Source organism: Salvelinus fontinalis, chromosome 13 (assembly GCF_029448725.1).
Source record: "Salvelinus fontinalis isolate EN_2023a chromosome 13, ASM2944872v1, whole genome shotgun sequence".
NCBI lineage: Eukaryota > Metazoa > Chordata > Actinopteri > Salmoniformes > Salmonidae > Salvelinus > Salvelinus fontinalis.
In genome coordinates, this window is record NC_074677.1 from 3172633 (window position 1) to 3190517 (window position 17885).

General features: G+C 46.9%; 1 protein-coding gene across 1 annotated transcript in view; it reads right to left on the reverse strand.

Annotated features, from left to right (window-relative positions):
• Window positions 1-17683, reverse strand: part of dlat (dihydrolipoamide S-acetyltransferase (E2 component of pyruvate dehydrogenase complex)) — a 46732-nt gene extending 29049 nt beyond the window's left edge. The window contains exons 1-3 of the mRNA XM_055941408.1: window positions 17194-17683; window positions 14818-14919; window positions 83-207 (exon numbers count right to left, since the gene is read on the reverse strand). Of these exons, the coding sequence (XP_055797383.1) occupies window positions 83-207; window positions 14818-14919; window positions 17194-17457 (491 nt within the window). The 5' untranslated portion in view covers window positions 17458-17683. The remainder of the gene's footprint in view (window positions 1-82; window positions 208-14817; window positions 14920-17193) is intronic.
• Between the last annotated feature and the right edge of the window lie 202 nt (window positions 17684-17885).

Sequence of the window (17885 nt, forward strand, 5' to 3'; positions counted from 1 at the left end):
AGCGATGGGACAAGACTAACTACCAATTCGATATCACAAAATTGGGGAGAAAAAGCGTTGAAAGTACAAATCAAACACAGACCTGTCAACGGTGATGCAGATGACTGCTCCCACGGTGACGTCTCTCGTTCCTTCAGGTATCAGGATCTTGGCCAGGTAACAGTCCTCCAACAGCTCAAACCCCACCGTGGCCTTGTCCGTCTCCACCTAACACACACACAGTTAGCCAGGTCTGTGGTAACAGTCCTCCAACAGCTCAAACCCCACCTTGGCCTTGTCCGTCTCCACCTAACACACACACAGTTAGCCAGGTCTGTGGTAACAGTCCTCCAACAGCTCAAACCCCACCGTGGCCTTGTCCGTCTCCACCTAACACACACACAGTTAGCCAGGTCTGTGGTAACAGTCCTCCAACAGCTCAAACCCCACCTTGGCCTTGTCCGTCTCCACCTAACACACACACAGTTAGCCAGGTCTGTGGTAACAGTCCTCCAACAGCTCAAACCCCACCGTGGCCTTGTCCGTCTCCACCTAACACACACACAGTTAGCCAGGTCTGTGGTAACACTCCTCCAACAGCTCAAACCCCACCGTGGCCTTGTCCGTCTCCACCTAACACAAACACAGTAAGCCAGGTCTGTGGTAACACTCCTCCAACAGCTCAAACCCCACCGTGGCCTTGTCAGTCTCCACCTAACACAAACACAGTTAGCCAGGAAACAGTCCACCAACCAGCTAAGGGCACTCCCGCAATACCTGACGGCTAAGGGCACTCCCGCAATACCTGACGGCTAAGGGCACTCCCGCAATACCTGACGGCTAAGGGCACTCCCGCAATACCTGACGGCTAAGGGCACTCCCGCAATACCTGACGGCTAAGGGCACTCCCGCAATACCTGACGGCTAAGGGCACTCCCGCAATACCTGACGGCTAAGGGCACTCCCGCAATACCTGACGGCTAAGGGCACTCCCGCAATACCTGACGGCCAAGGGCACTCCCGCAATACCTGACGGCCAAGGGCACTCCCGCAATACCTGACGGCCAAGGGCACTCCCGCAATACCTGACGGCCAAGGGCACTCCCGCAATACCTGACGGCCAAGGGCACTCCCGCAATACCTGACGGCCAAGGGCACTCCCGCAATACCTGACGGCCAAGGGCACTCCCGCAATACCTGACAGCCAAGGGCACTCCCGCAATACCTGACAGCCAAGGGCACTCCCGCAATACCTGACAGCCAAGGGCACTCCCGCAATACCTGACAGCCAAGGGCACTCCCGCAATACCTGACAGCCAAGGGCACTCCCGCAATACCTGACAGCCAAGGGCACTCCCGCAATACCTGACAGCCAAGGGCACTCCCGCAATACCTGACAGCCAAGGGCACTCCCGCAATACCTGACAGCCAAGGGCACTCCCGCAATACCTGACAGCCAAGGGCACTCCCGCAATACCTGACAGCCAAGGGCACTCCCGCAATACCTGACAGCCAAGGGCACTCCCGCAATACCTGACAGCCAAGGGCACTCCCGCAATACCTGACAGCCAAGGGCACTCCCGCAATACCTGACAGCCAAGGGCACTCCCGCAATACCTGACAGCCAAGGGCACTCCCGCAATACCTGACAGCCAAGGGCACTCCCGCAATACCTGACAGCCAAGGGCACTCCCGCAATACCTGACAGCCAAGGGCACTCCCGCAATACCTGACAGCCAAGGGCACTCCCGCAATACCTGACAGCCAAGGGCACTCCCGCAATACCTGACAGCCAAGGGCACTCCCGCAATACCTGACAGCCAAGGGCACTCCCGCAATACCTGACAGCCAAGGGCACTCCCGCAATACCTGACAGCCAAGGGCACTCCCGCAATACCTGACAGCCAAGGGCACTCCCGCAATACCTGACAGCCAAGGGCACTCCCGCAATACCTGACAGCCAAGGGCACTCCCGCAATACCTGACAGCCAAGGGCACTCCCGCAATACCTGACAGCCAAGGGCACTCCCGCAATACCTGACAGCCAAGGGCACTCCCGCAATACCTGACAGCCAAGGGCACTCCCGCAATACCTGACAGCCAAGGGCACTCCCGCAATACCTGACAGCCAAGGGCACTCCCGCAATACCTGACAGCCAAGGGCACTCCCGCAATACCTGACAGCCAAGGGCACTCCCGCAATACCTGACAGCCAAGGGCACTCCCGCAATACCTGACAGCCAAGGGCACTCCCGCAATACCTGACAGCCAAGGGCACTCCCGCAATACCTGACAGCCAAGGGCACTCCCGCAATACCTGACAGCCAAGGGCACTCCCGCAATACCTGACAGCCAAGGGCACTCCCGCAATACCTGACAGCCAAGGGCACTCCCGCAATACCTGACAGCCAAGGGCACTCCCGCAATACCTGACAGCCAAGGGCACTCCCGCAATACCTGACAGCCAAGGGCACTCCCGCAATACCTGACAGCCAAGGGCACTCCCGCAATACCTGACAGCCAAGGGCACTCCCGCAATACCTGACAGCCAAGGGCACTCCCGCAATACCTGACAGCCAAGGGCACTCCCGCAATACCTGACAGCCAAGGGCACTCCCGCAATACCTGACAGCCAAGGGCACTCCCGCAATACCTGACAGCCAAGGGCACTCCCGCAATACCTGACAGCCAAGGGCACTCCCGCAATACCTGACAGCCAAGGGCACTCCCGCAATACCTGACAGCCAAGGGCACTCCCGCAATACCTGACAGCCAAGGGCACTCCCGCAATACCTGACAGCCAAGGGCACTCCCGCAATACCTGACAGCCAAGGGCACTCCCGCAATACCTGACAGCCAAGGGCACTCCCGCAATACCTGACAGCCAAGGGCACTCCCGCAATACCTGACAGCCAAGGGCACTCCCGCAATACCTGACAGCCAAGGGCACTCCCGCAATACCTGACAGCCAAGGGCACTCCCGCAATACCTGACAGCCAAGGGCACTCCCGCAATACCTGACAGCCAAGGGCACTCCCGCAATACCTGACAGCCAAGGGCACTCCCGCAATACCTGACAGCCAAGGGCACTCCCGCAATACCTGACAGCCAAGGGCACTCCCGCAATACCTGACAGCCAAGGGCACTCCCGCAATACCTGACAGCCAAGGGCACTCCCGCAATACCTGACAGCCAAGGGCACTCCCGCAATACCTGACAGCCAAGGGCACTCCCGCAATACCTGACAGCCAAGGGCACTCCCGCAATACCTGACAGCCAAGGGCACTCCCGCAATACCTGACAGCCAAGGGCACTCCCGCAATACCTGACAGCCAAGGGCACTCCCGCAATACCTGACAGCCAAGGGCACTCCCGCAATACCTGACAGCCAAGGGCACTCCCGCAATACCTGACAGCCAAGGGCACTCCCGCAATACCTGACAGCCAAGGGCACTCCCGCAATACCTGACAGCCAGGGGACTCCCGCAATACCTGACAGCCAAGGGCACTCCCGCAATACCTGACAGCCAAGGGCACTCCCGCAATACCTGACAGCCAAGGGCACTCCCGCAATACCTGACTTCCAGGTCACCAAGTGAATAAGGAATTTTCTTCTGATTCAATCAACTATGATAAAGCAGCCTTAGTATCTAAACAGGAAATGGAAGGGTTAGGTAGTTAGAAGTGTTTAAACACCTTTATTTTAGCGGGAAAATTAATTGAAAGTATAGTGAGAGTAACTTTAATCGCCGGACCGGCAATCAGCGTTTATCCACTAATTTTGTTGCCACTACATCGCTGGTTCTCACCTCAGTAATCAGGTCAGGGTTAGTATCTGAACTGATCAGGTCTCTCTCTGTGTGTGTAATAACTAGTCACCTCAGTAATCAGGTCAGGGTTAGTATCTGAACTGATCAGGTCTCTCTCTCTGTGTGTAATAACTAGTCACCTCAGTAATCAGGTCAGGGTTAGTATCTGAACTGATCAGGTCTCTCTCTCTGTGTGTAATAACTAGTCACCTCAGTAATCAGGTCAGGGTTAGTATCTGAACTGATCAGGTCTCTCTCTCTGTGTGTAATAACTAGTCACCTCAGTAATCAGGTCAGGGTTAGTATCTGAACTGATCAGGTCTCTCTCTCTGTGTGTAATAACTAGTCACCTCAGTAATCAGGTCAGGGTTAGTATCTGAACTGATCAGGTCTCTCTCTGTGTGTCTGTGTAATAACTAGTCACCTCAGTAATCAGGTCAGGGTTAGTATCTGAACTGATCAGGTCTCTCTCTGTGTGTCTGTGTAATAACTAGTCACCTCAGTAATCAGGTCAGGGTTAGTATCTGAACTGATCAGGTCTCTCTCTCTGTGTGTAATAACTAGTTACCTCAGTAATCAGGTCAGGGTTAGTATCTGAACTGATCAGGTCTCTCTCTCTGTGTGTAATAACTAGTCACCTCAGTAATCAGGTCAGGGTTAGTATCTGAACTGATCAGGTCTCTCTCTGTGTGTCTGTGTAATAACTAGTCACCTCAGTAATCAGGTCAGGGTTAGTATCTGAACTGATCAGGTCTCTCTCTCTGTGTGTAATAACTAGTCACCTCAGTAATCAGGTCAGGGTTAGTATCTGAACTGATCAGGTCTCTCTCTCTGTGTGTAATAACTAGTCACCTCAGTAATCAGGTCAGGGTTAGTATCTGAACTGATCAGGTCTCTCTCTCTGTGTGTAATAACTAGTCACCTCAGTAATCAGGTCAGGGTTAGTATCTGAACTGATCAGGTCTCTCTCTCTGTGTGTAATAACTAGTCACCTCAGTAATCAGGTCAGGGTTAGTATCTGAACTGATCAGGTCTCTCTCTCTGTGTGTAATAACTAGTCACCTCAGTAATCAGGTCAGGGTTAGTATCTGAACTGATCAGGTCTCTCTCTCTGTGTGTAATAACTAGTCACCTCAGTAATCAGGTCAGGGTTAGTATCTGAACTGATCAGGTCTCTCTCTCTGTGTGTAATAACTAGTCACCTCAGTAATCAGGTCAGGGTTAGTATCTGAACTGATCAGGTCTCTCTCTCTGTGTGTAATAACTAGTCACCTCTGTAATCAGGTCAGGGTTAGTATCTGAACTGATCAGGTCTCTCTCTCTGTGTGTAATAACTAGTCACCTCAGTAATCAGGTCAGGGTTAGTATCTGAACTGATCAGGTCTCTCTCTCTGTGTGTAATAACTAGTCACCTCAGTAATCAGGTCAGGGTTAGTATCTGAACTGATCAGGTCTCTCTCTGTGTGTAATAACTAGTCACCTCAGTAATCAGGTCAGGGTTAGTATCTGAACTGATCAGGTCTCTCTCTCTGTGTGTAATAACTAGTCACCTCAGTAATCAGGTCAGGGTTAGTATCTGAACTGATCAGGTCTCTCTCTCTCTGTGTAATAACTAGTCACCTCAGTAATCAGGTCAGGGTTAGTATCTGAACTGATCAGGTCTCTCTCTCTGTGTGTAATAACTAGTTACCTCAGTAATCAGGTCAGGGTTAGTATCTGAACTGATCAGGTCTCTCTCTCTCTGTGTAATAACTAGTCACCTCAGTAATCAGGTCAGGGTTAGTATCTGAACTGATCAGGTCTCTCTCTCTGTGTGTAATAACTAGTTACCTCAGTAATCAGGTCAGGGTTAGTATCTGAACTGATCAGGTCTCTCTCTCTGTGTGTAATAACTAGTCACCTCAGTAATCAGGTCAGGGTTAGTATCTGAACTGATCAGGTCTCTCTCTCTGTGTGTAATAACTAGTCACCTCAGTAATCAGGTCAGGGTTAGTATCTGAACTGATCAGGTCTCTCTCTCTGTGTGTAATAACTAGTCACCTCAGTAATCAGGTCAGGGTTAGTATCTGAACTGATCAGGTCTCTCTCTCTGTGTGTAATAACTAGTCACCTCAGTAATCAGGTCAGGGTTAGTATCTGAACTGATCAGGTCTCTCTCTCTGTGTGTAATAACTAGTCACCTCAGTAATCAGGTCAGGGTTAGTATCTGAACTGATCAGGTCTCTCTCTCTGTGTGTAATAACTAGTCACCTCAGTAATCAGGTCAGGGTTAGTATCTGAACTGATCAGGTCTCTCTCTCTGTGTGTAATAACTAGTCACCTCAGTAATCAGGTCAGGGTTAGTATCTGAACTGATCAGGTCTCTCTCTCTGTGTGTAATAACTAGTCACCTCAGTAATCAGGTCAGGGTTAGTATCTGAACTGATCAGGTCTCTCTCTGTGTGTAATAACTAGTCACCTCAGTAATCAGGTCAGGGTTAGTATCTGAACTGATCAGGTCTCTCTCTCTGTGTGTAATAACTAGTTACCTCAGTAATCAGGTCAGGGTTAGTATCTGAACTGATCAGGTCTCTCTCTCTGTGTGTAATAACTAGTCACCTCAGTAATCAGGTCAGGGTTAGTATCTGAACTGATCAGGTCTCTCTCTCTGTGTGTAATAACTAGTCACCTCAGTAATCAGGTCAGGGTTAGTATCTGAACTGATCAGGTCTCTCTCTCTGTGTGTAATAACTAGTCACCTCAGTAATCAGGTCAGGGTTAGTATCTGAACTGATCAGGTCTCTCTCTGTGTGTCTGTGTAATAACTAGTCACCTCAGTAATCAGGTCAGGGTTAGTATCTGAACTGATCAGGTCTCTCTCTCTGTGTGTAATAACTAGTTACCTCAGTAATCAGGTCAGGGTTAGTATCTGAACTGATCAGGTCTCTCTCTCTGTGTGTAATAACTAGTCACCTCAGTAATCAGGTCAGGGTTAGTATCTGAACTGATCAGGTCTCTCTCTGTGTGTCTGTGTAATAACTAGTCACCTCAGTAATCAGGTCAGGGTTAGTATCTGAACTGATCAGGTCTCTCTCTCTGTGTGTAATAACTAGTCACCTCAGTAATCAGGTCAGGGTTAGTATCTGAACTGATCAGGTCTCTCTCTCTGTGTGTAATAACTAGTCACCTCAGTAATCAGGTCAGGGTTAGTATCTGAACTGATCAGGTCTCTCTCTCTGTGTGTAATAACTAGTCACCTCAGTAATCAGGTCAGGGTTAGTATCTGAACTGATCAGGTCTCTCTCTCTGTGTGTAATAACTAGTCACCTCAGTAATCAGGTCAGGGTTAGTATCTGAACTGATCAGGTCTCTCTCTCTGTGTGTAATAACTAGTCACCTCAGTAATCAGGTCAGGGTTAGTATCTGAACTGATCAGGTCTCTCTCTCTGTGTGTAATAACTAGTCACCTCAGTAATCAGGTCAGGGTTAGTATCTGAACTGATCAGGTCTCTCTCTCTGTGTGTAATAACTAGTCACCTCAGTAATCAGGTCAGGGTTAGTATCTGAACTGATCAGGTCTCTCTCTGTGTGTCTGTGTAATAACTAGTCACCTCAGTAATCAGGTCAGGGTTAGTATCTGAACTGATCAGGTCTCTCTCTGTGTGTCTGTGTAATAACTAGTCACCTCAGTAATCAGGTCAGGGTTAGTATCTGAACTGATCAGGTCTCTCTCTCTGTGTGTAATAACTAGTCACCTCAGTAATCAGGTCAGGGTTAGTATCTGAACTGATCAGGTCTCTCTCTCTGTGTGTAATAACTAGTCACCTCAGTAATCAGGTCAGGGTTAGTATCTGAACTGATCAGGTCTCTCTCTCTGTGTGTAATAACTAGTCACCTCAGTAATCAGGTCAGGGTTAGTATCTGAACTGATCAGGTCTCTCTCTCTGTGTGTAATAACTAGTCACCTCAGTAATCAGGTCAGGGTTAGTATCTGAACTGATCAGGTCTCTCTCTCTGTGTGTAATAACTAGTTACCTCAGTAATCAGGTCAGGGTTAGTATCTGAACTGATCAGGTCTCTCTCTCTCTGTGTGTAATAACTAGTCACCTCAGTAATCAGGTCAGGGTTAGTATCTGAACTGATCAGGTCTCTCTCTCTGTGTGTAATAACTAGTCACCTCAGTAATCAGGTCAGGGTTAGTATCTGAACTGATCAGGTCTCTCTCTCTGTGTGTAATAACTAGTCACCTCAGTAATCAGGTCAGGGTTAGTATCTGAACTGATCAGGTCTCTCTCTGTGTGTCTGTGTAATAACTAGTCACCTCAGTAATCAGGTCAGGGTTAGTATCTGAACTGATCAGGTCTCTCTCTCTGTGTGTGTAATAACTAGTCACCTCAGTAATCAGGTCAGGGTTAGTATCTGAACTGATCAGGTCTCTCTCTCTGTGTGTAATAACTAGTCACCTCAGTAATCAGGTCAGGGTTAGTATCTGAACTGATCAGGTCTCTCTCTGTGTGTCTGTGTAATAACTAGTCACCTCAGTAATCAGGTCAGGGTTAGTATCTGAACTGATCAGGTCTCTCTCTCTGTGTGTAATAACTAGTCACCTCAGTAATCAGGTCAGGGTTAGTATCTGAACTGATCAGGTCTCTCTCTCTGTGTGTAATAACTAGTCACCTCAGTAATCAGGTCAGGGTTAGTATCTGAACTGATCAGGTCTCTCTCTCTGTGTGTAATAACTAGTCACCTCAGTAATCAGGTCAGGGTTAGTATCTGAACTGATCAGGTCTCTCTCTCTGTGTGTAATAACTAGTCACCTCAGTAATCAGGTCAGGGTTAGTATCTGAACTGATCAGGTCTCTCTCTCTGTGTGTAATAACTAGTCACCTCAGTAATCAGGTCAGGGTTAGTATCTGAACTGATCAGGTCTCTCTCTCTGTGTGTAATAACTAGTCACCTCAGTAATCAGGTCAGGGTTAGTATCTGAACTGATCAGGTCTCTCTCTGTGTGTCTGTGTAATAACTAGTCACCTCAGTAATCTGGTCAGGGTTAGTATCTGAACTGATCAGGTCTCTCTCTCTGTGTGTAATAACTAGTCACCTCAGTAATCAGGTCAGGGTTAGTATCTGAACTGATCAGGTCTCTCTCTCTGTGTGTAATAACTAGTCACCTCAGTAATCAGGTCAGGGTTAGTATCTGAACTGATCAGGTCTCTCTCTCTGTGTGTAATAACTAGTCACCTCAGTAATCAGGTCAGGGTTAGTATCTGAACTGATCAGGTCTCTCTCTCTGTGTGTAATAACTAGTCACCTCAGTAATCAGGTCAGGGTTAGTATCTGAACTGATCAGGTCTCTCTCTCTGTGTGTAATAACTAGTCACCTCAGTAATCAGGTCAGGGTTAGTATCTGAACTGATCAGGTCTCTCTCTCTGTGTGTAATAACTAGTCACCTCAGTAATCAGGTCAGGGTTAGTATCTGAACTGATCAGGTCTCTCTCTCTGTGTGTAATAACTAGTCACCTCAGTAATCAGGTCAGGGTTAGTATCTGAACTGATCAGGTCTCTCTCTCTGTGTGTAATAACTAGTCACCTCAGTAATCAGGTCAGGGTTAGTATCTGAACTGATCAGGTCTCTCTCTGTGTGTCTGTGTAATAACTAGTCACCTCAGTAATCAGGTCAGGGTTAGTATCTGAACTGATCAGGTCTCTCTCTCTGTGTGTAATAACTAGTCACCTCAGTAATCAGGTCAGGGTTAGTATCTGAACTGATCAGGTCTCTCTCTCTGTGTGTAATAACTAGTCACCTCAGTAATCAGGTCAGGGTTAGTATCTGAACTGATCAGGTCTCTCTCTCTGTGTGTAATAACTAGTCACCTCAGTAATCAGGTCAGGGTTAGTATCTGAACTGATCAGGTCTCTCTCTCTGTGTGTAATAACTAGTCACCTCAGTAATCAGGTCAGGGTTAGTATCTGAACTGATCAGGTCTCTCTCTCTGTGTGTAATAACTAGTCACCTCAGTAATCAGGTCAGGGTTAGTATCTGAACTGATCAGGTCTCTCTCTCTGTGTGTAATAACTAGTCACCTCAGTAATCAGGTCAGGGTTAGTATCTGAACTGATCAGGTCTCTCTCTCTGTGTGTAATAACTAGTCACCTCAGTAATCAGGTCAGGGTTAGTATCTGAACTGATCAGGTCTCTCTCTCTGTGTGTAATAACTAGTCACCTCAGTAATCAGGTCAGGGTTAGTATCTGAACTGATCAGGTCTCTCTCTCTGTGTGTAATAACTAGTCACCTCAGTAATCAGGTCAGGGTTAGTATCTGAACTGATCAGGTCTCTCTCTCTGTGTGTAATAACTAGTCACCTCAGTAATCAGGTCAGGGTTAGTATCTGAACTGATCAGGTCTCTCTCTCTGTGTGTAATAACTAGTTACCTCAGTAATCAGGTCAGGGTTAGTATCTGAACTGATCAGGTCTCTCTCTGTGGTCTGTGTAATAACTAGTCACCTCAGTAATCAGGTCAGGGTTAGTATCTGAACTGATCAGGTCTCTCTCTCTGTGTGTAATAACTAGTTACCTCAGTAATCAGGTCAGGGTTAGTATCTGAACTGATCAGGTCTCTCTCTCTGTGTGTAATAACTAGTCACCTCAGTAATCAGGTCAGGGTTAGTATCTGAACTGATCAGGTCTCTCTCTCTGTGTGTAATAACTAGTCACCTCAGTAATCAGGTCAGGGTTAGTATCTGAACTGATCAGGTCTCTCTCTCTGTGTGTAATAACTAGTCACCTCAGTAATCAGGTCAGGGTTAGTATCTGAACTGATCAGGTCTCTCTCTCTGTGTGTAATAACTAGTCACCTCAGTAATCAGGTCAGGGTTAGTATCTGAACTGATCAGGTCTCTCTCTCTGTGTGTAATAACTAGTCACCTCAGTAATCAGGTCAGGGTTAGTATCTGAACTGATCAGGTCTCTCTCTCTGTGTGTAATAACTAGTCACCTCAGTAATCAGGTCAGGGTTAGTATCTGAACTGATCAGGTCTCTCTCTCTGTGTGTAATAACTAGTCACCTCAGTAATCAGGTCAGGGTTAGTATCTGAACTGATCAGGTCTCTCTCTCTGTGTGTAATAACTAGTCACCTCAGTAATCAGGTCAGGGTTAGTATCTGAACTGATCAGGTCTCTCTCTCTGTGTGTAATAACTAGTCACCTCAGTAATCAGGTCAGGGTTAGTATCTGAACTGATCAGGTCTCTCTCTCTGTGTGTAATAACTAGTCACCTCAGTAATCAGGTCAGGGTTAGTATCTGAACTGATCAGGTCTCTCTCTCTGTGTGTAATAACTAGTCACCTCAGTAATCAGGTCAGGGTTAGTATCTGAACTGATCAGGTCTCTCTCTCTGTGTGTAATAACTAGTCACCTCAGTAATCAGGTCAGGGTTAGTATCTGAACTGATCAGGTCTCTCTGTGTGTAATAACTAGTTACCTCAGTAATCAGGTCAGGGTTAGTATCTGAACTGATCAGGTCTCTCTCTCTGTGTGTAATAACTAGTCACCTCAGTAATCAGGTCAGGGTTAGTATCTGAACTGATCAGGTCTCTCTCTCTCTGTGTAATAACTAGTCACCTCAGTAATCAGGTCAGGGTTAGTATCTGAACTGATCAGGTCTCTCTCTCTGTGTGTAATAACTAGTCACCTCAGTAATCAGGTCAGGGTTAGTATCTGAACTGATCAGGTCTCTCTCTCTGTGTGTAATAACTAGTTACCTCAGTAATCAGGTCAGGGTTAGTATCTGAACTGATCAGGTCTCTCTCTCTGTGTGTAATAACTAGTCACCTCAGTAATCAGGTCAGGGTTAGTATCTGAACTGATCAGGTCTCTCTCTCTGTGTGTAATAACTAGTCACCTCAGTAATCAGGTCAGGGTTAGTATCTGAACTGATCAGGTCTCTCTCTCTGTGTGTAATAACTAGTCACCTCAGTAATCAGGTCAGGGTTAGTATCTGAACTGATCAGGTCTCTCTCTCTGTGTGTAATAACTAGTCACCTCAGTAATCAGGTCAGGGTTAGTATCTGAACTGATCAGGTCTCTCTCTCTGTGTGTAATAACTAGTTACCTCAGTAATCAGGTCAGGGTTAGTATCTGAACTGATCAGGTCTCTCTCTCTGTGTGTAATAACTAGTCACCTCAGTAATCAGGTCAGGGTTAGTATCTGAACTGATCAGGTCTCTCTCTGTGTGTGTAATAACTAGTCACCTCAGTAATCAGGTCAGGGTTAGTATCTGAACTGATCAGGTCTCTCTCTCTGTGTGTAATAACTAGTCACCTCAGTAATCAGGTCAGGGTTAGTATCTGAACTGATCAGGTCTCTCTCTGTGTGTGTAATAACTAGTCACCTCAGTAATCAGGTCAGGGTTAGTATCTGAACTGATCAGGTCTCTCTCTCTGTGTGTAATAACTAGTCACCTCAGTAATCAGGTCAGGGTTAGTATCTGAACTGATCAGGTCTCTCTCTCTGTGTGTAATAACTAGTCACCTCAGTAATCAGGTCAGGGTTAGTATCTGAACTGATCAGGTCTCTCTCTCTGTGTGTAATAACTAGTTACCTCAGTAATCAGGTCAGGGTTAGTATCTGAACTGATCAGGTCTCTCTCTCTGTGTGTAATAACTAGTCACCTCAGTAATCAGGTCAGGGTTAGTATCTGAACTGATCAGGTCTCTCTCTCTCTGTGTAATAACTAGTCACCTCAGTAATCAGGTCAGGGTTAGTATCTGAACTGATCAGGTCTCTCTCTCTGTGTGTAATAACTAGTCACCTCAGTAATCAGGTCAGGGTTAGTATCTGAACTGATCAGGTCTCTCTCTCTGTGTGTAATAACTAGTCACCTCAGTAATCAGGTCAGGGTTAGTATCTGAACTGATCAGGTCTCTCTCTCTGTGTGTAATAACTAGTCACCTCAGTAATCAGGTCAGGGTTAGTATCTGAACTGATCAGGTCTCTCTCTCTGTGTGTAATAACTAGTCACCTCAGTAATCAGGTCAGGGTTAGTATCTGAACTGATCAGGTCTCTCTCTCTGTGTGTAATAACTAGTCACCTCAGTAATCAGGTCAGGGTTAGTATCTGAACTGATCAGGTCTCTCTCTGTGTGTAATAACTAGTCACCTCAGTAATCAGGTCAGGGTTAGTATCTGAACTGATCAGGTCTCTCTCTCTGTGTGTAATAACTAGTCACCTCAGTAATCAGGTCAGGGTTAGTATCTGAACTGATCAGGTCTCTCTCTGTGTGTCTGTGTAATAACTAGTCACCTCAGTAATCAGGTCAGGGTTAGTATCTGAACTGATCAGGTCTCTCTCTCTGTGTGTAATAACTAGTCACCTCAGTAATCAGGTCAGGGTTAGTATCTGAACTGATCAGGTCTCTCTCTCTGTGTGTAATAACTAGTTACCTCAGTAATCAGGTCAGGGTTAGTATCTGAACTGATCAGGTCTCTCTCTCTGTGTGTAATAACTAGTCACCTCAGTAATCAGGTCAGGGTTAGTATCTGAACTGATCAGGTCTCTCTCTCTGTGTGTAATAACTAGTCACCTCAGTAATCAGGTCAGGGTTAGTATCTGAACTGATCAGGTCTCTCTCTCTGTGTGTAATAACTAGTCACCTCAGTAATCAGGTCAGGGTTAGTATCTGAACTGATCAGGTCTCTCTCTCTGTGTGTAATAACTAGTCACCTCAGTAATCAGGTCAGGGTTAGTATCTGAACTGATCAGGTCTCTCTCTCTGTGTGTAATAACTAGTCACCTCAGTAATCAGGTCAGGGTTAGTATCTGAACTGATCAGGTCTCTCTCTCTGTGTGTAATAACTAGTCACCTCAGTAATCAGGTCAGGGTTAGTATCTGAACTGATCAGGTCTCTCTCTCTGTGTGTAATAACTAGTCACCTCAGTAATCAGGTCAGGGTTAGTATCTGAACTGATCAGGTCTCTCTCTGTGTGTAATAACTAGTCACCTCAGTAATCAGGTCAGGGTTAGTATCTGAACTGATCAGGTCTCTCTCTCTGTGTGTAATAACTAGTTACCTCAGTAATCAGGTCAGGGTTAGTATCTGAACTGATCAGGTCTCTCTCTCTGTGTGTAATAACTAGTCACCTCAGTAATCAGGTCAGGGTTAGTATCTGAACTGATCAGGTCTCTCTCTCTGTGTGTAATAACTAGTCACCTCAGTAATCAGGTCAGGGTTAGTATCTGAACTGATCAGGTCTCTCTCTCTGTGTGTAATAACTAGTCACCTCAGTAATCAGGTCAGGGTTAGTATCTGAACTGATCAGGTCTCTCTCTCTGTGTGTAATAACTAGTCACCTCAGTAATCAGGTCAGGGTTAGTATCTGAACTGATCAGGTCTCTCTCTGTGTGTAATAACTAGTCACCTCAGTAATCAGGTCAGGGTTAGTATCTGAACTGATCAGGTCTCTCTCTCTGTGTGTAATAACTAGTCACCTCAGTAATCAGGTCAGGGTTAGTATCTGAACTGATCAGGTCTCTCTCTCTGTGTGTAATAACTAGTCACCTCAGTAATCAGGTCAGGGTTAGTATCTGAACTGATCAGGTCTCTCTCTCTGTGTGTAATAACTAGTCACCTCAGTAATCAGGTCAGGGTTAGTATCTGAACTGATCAGGTCTCTCTCTCTGTGTGTAATAACTGGTCACCTCAGTAATCAGGTCAGGGTTAGTATCTGAACTGATCAGGTCTCTCTCTCTGTGTGTAATAACTAGTCACCTCAGTAATCAGGTCAGGGTTAGTATCTGAACTGATCAGGTCTCTCTCTCTGTGTGTAATAACTAGTCACCTCAGTAATCAGGTCAGGGTTAGTATCTGAACTGATCAGGTCTCTCTCTCTGTGTGTAATAACTAGTCACCTCAGTAATCAGGTCAGGGTTAGTATCTGAACTGATCAGGTCTCTCTCTCTGTGTGTAATAACTAGTCACCTCAGTAATCAGGTCAGGGTTAGTATCTGAACTGATCAGGTCTCTCTCTGTGTGTAATAACTAGTCACCTCTGCTATCAGGTCTCCCTCGTTGATCTTGTCTCCCTCCTTTTTCTCCCAGCGAGCGATGGTTCCGGTCTGCATGGTGGGGGACAGAGCAGGAAGCTCCACCTGCCACACACACACACACACACACATATGATCAATGTGTGCAAAGCTATCAAAGGCAAAGGGTGGCTACTACATGCCTCCATATGTGTTATTTAATTAGTATTATTTTATTTCAGGGGTAGATCAGCTTTAATACTGCAGATAGATTGTACCTTCTATCAATGTAATTGTCTGCATCACTTATTTATACACATATAAATATATACAGTTGAAGTCAGAAGTTTGCATACACCTTAGCCAAATACATTTAAACTCAGTTTCACAATTCCTGACATTTAATATTAGTAAAAAATATTAATAAAAGACAGGGTGGGATAGATATAGGTCTGTAGCAGTTTGGGTCTAGAGTGTCTCCCCCTTCGAAGAGGGAGATGACCGCGGCAGCTTTCCAATCTATGGGAATCTCAGACGATAAGAAAGAGAAGTTGAACAGACTGGTAATAGGGGTTGCAACAATTGCGGCAGATCATTTTAGAAAGAGAGGGTCCAGATTGTCTAGCCCCGGCTGATTTGTAGGGGTCTAGATTTTGCAACTCTTTCAGAACATCAGCTATCTGGATTTGGGTTGAAGGAGAAATAGGGGAGGCTTGGGCACGTTGCTGTGGGGGGTGCAGGGCTGTTGACCGGGGTAGGGGTAGCCAAGTGGAAACCATGGCCAGCCGTAGAAAAATGCTTATTGAAATTCTCAATTATCGTGGATTTATCGGTGGTGACAGTGTTTCCTAGCCTCAGTGCAGTGGGCAGCTGGGAGGAGGTGCTCTTACTCTCCATGGACTTTAGTGTCCCAGAACTTTTTGGAGTTTGTGCTACAGGATGCATATTTCTGTTGAAAAGTTAGCCTTTGCTTTCCTAACTGCCTGTGTATATTGGTTTCTAACTTCCATGAAAAGTTGCATATCGCGGGGGCTATTCGATGCTCATGCAGTACACCACAGGATGTTTTTGTGCTGGTCAAGGGCAGTCAAGTCTGGAGTGAACCAAGGGCTATATCTGTTCCTGGTTCTACATTTTTTGAATGGGGCATGCTTATTTAAGATGGTGAGGAAACCATTTTTAAAGAATAACCAGGCATCCTCTACTGACGGAATGAGGTCAATATCCTTCCAGGATACCCGGGCAAGGTCGATTAGAAAGGCCTGCTTGCTGAAGTGTTTTAGGGAGTGTTTGACAGTGATGAGGGGTGGTCGTTTGACAGCAGACCCATTACGGATGCAGGCAATGAGGCAGTGGTCGCTGAGATCCTGGTTGAAGACAGCAGAGGAGGAGGGCAGGTTGGTCAGGATGATATCTATGAGGGTGCCCGTGTTTACAGATTTGGGGTTGTACCTGGTGGGTTCATTGATAATTTGTGTGAGATTGAGGGCATCTAGCTTAGAATGTAGGACGGCCCGGGTGTTAAGCATGTCCCAGTTTAGGTCACCTAGCAGCAAGAGCTCTGAAGATGGATGGGGGGCAATCAATTCACATATGGTGTCCAGATCACCTAACATGAGGAGAAAAATGTAAATTGTTCAGCCTTCTCAGCATAAATTGGAATAATGGGACAATAAATTATATAACGCATTTCTCATCCGTGGATTGAGGCAGTTTTCCAGGCAACATCTCGATCCGGGTCCGCCATGTCCTAATATACACAGGAATGCTGCCTGACCGTAGTGCAGCTGTAAGCAAGCAGGTCGGATCTGCTGGCTACTATTGTTGCTACCATGGGCACCGCTAGTTAGTAAATTGGTTAGCTCCCGCAAGGGACTGGTTAGCTGCCGCTATTACCTAGGACACAACTAGCTGGTAAGTTCCCGCTGCTACTACCAGGGACACCGCTAGCTAGCTGGTAAGTTCCCGCTACTACCAGGGACACCGCTAGCTAGCTGGTAAGTTCCCGCTACTACCAGGGACACCGCTAGCTAGCTGGTAAGTTCCCGCTACTACCAGGGACACCGCTAGCTAGCTGGTAAGTTCCCGCTACTACCAGGGACACCGCTAGCTAGCTGGTAAGTTCCCGCTACTACCAGGGACACCGCTAGCTAGCTGGTTAGTTAACGCTGCTACTACCAGGGACACCGCTAGCTAGCTGGTTAGTTAACGACTCTGGGTGGCTAACTGATTAAGATGGTTATCCCGTGTCACTGTCAATGACTGCTACTCCACTGATATATGTTGTTGGCTAAAATTAAAGACCATTAGCTAGTTAGCTAGCAAAGCTAACGATACTGTCTGAAACGGTCGTCTTCGAGCCCACACAAGCACAGAAGTTAGCTAGCTAAGTCATCATACCTTCTGGTGCGGTGGTAGGCTGTAGAGGCGTTGTGTCTGGGCTCCCATGATGGGCTGGGGAGGTTGTAGCAGGGCTCTGCAGGCGAAGACCACGGTGTTGAAACGACCTCCACTGCAAACAGCCCTGGACCGGACAGCGCCGTGGTAGCGCCTCAGATGACAGTGGCCCAGAACGAGACGAGCGCTCAAGGCAGGCCCAGGTTGGGCACAGCGGGACTGAGGCAACCCTGCAGACGGCCTCAGCCGCAGGACCAGACGGAGCATTTCGCCTTTAGAAGTTTAGTCGCTAAACAGCTTTTAGATTCAGTTGGAGCTACTCGGGTAACAGAATGTCTGATACCAATGGTAGCAATAAAGTGTGTTTCTGTCCCCCGAACCAGCCCAGGTAGCTAGCAAGCTGCTCACTTTCCAATGACCTCCTTAATCACAACGCTTTACGGCTGTCCTTCCGTGCATGTTACAATGGTACTGGCATTGGCAGGAAGAATCTAAAAATACATCCGTAAATGAGCTGGCAACGTTGAGGACTCCACTGTCGTAAAAAAGTCGCAAAATGGCTCTTCTTCTTTTTCTTCTTCTATGGTACATTGGCGATCGCACAATTTAATGTTAATTCTGCCACCTACTGTGCGGGTCGGAAACAGGATCCCTAAATATGGAATAAAATACCAAAACCACTCCCAAACGACCAA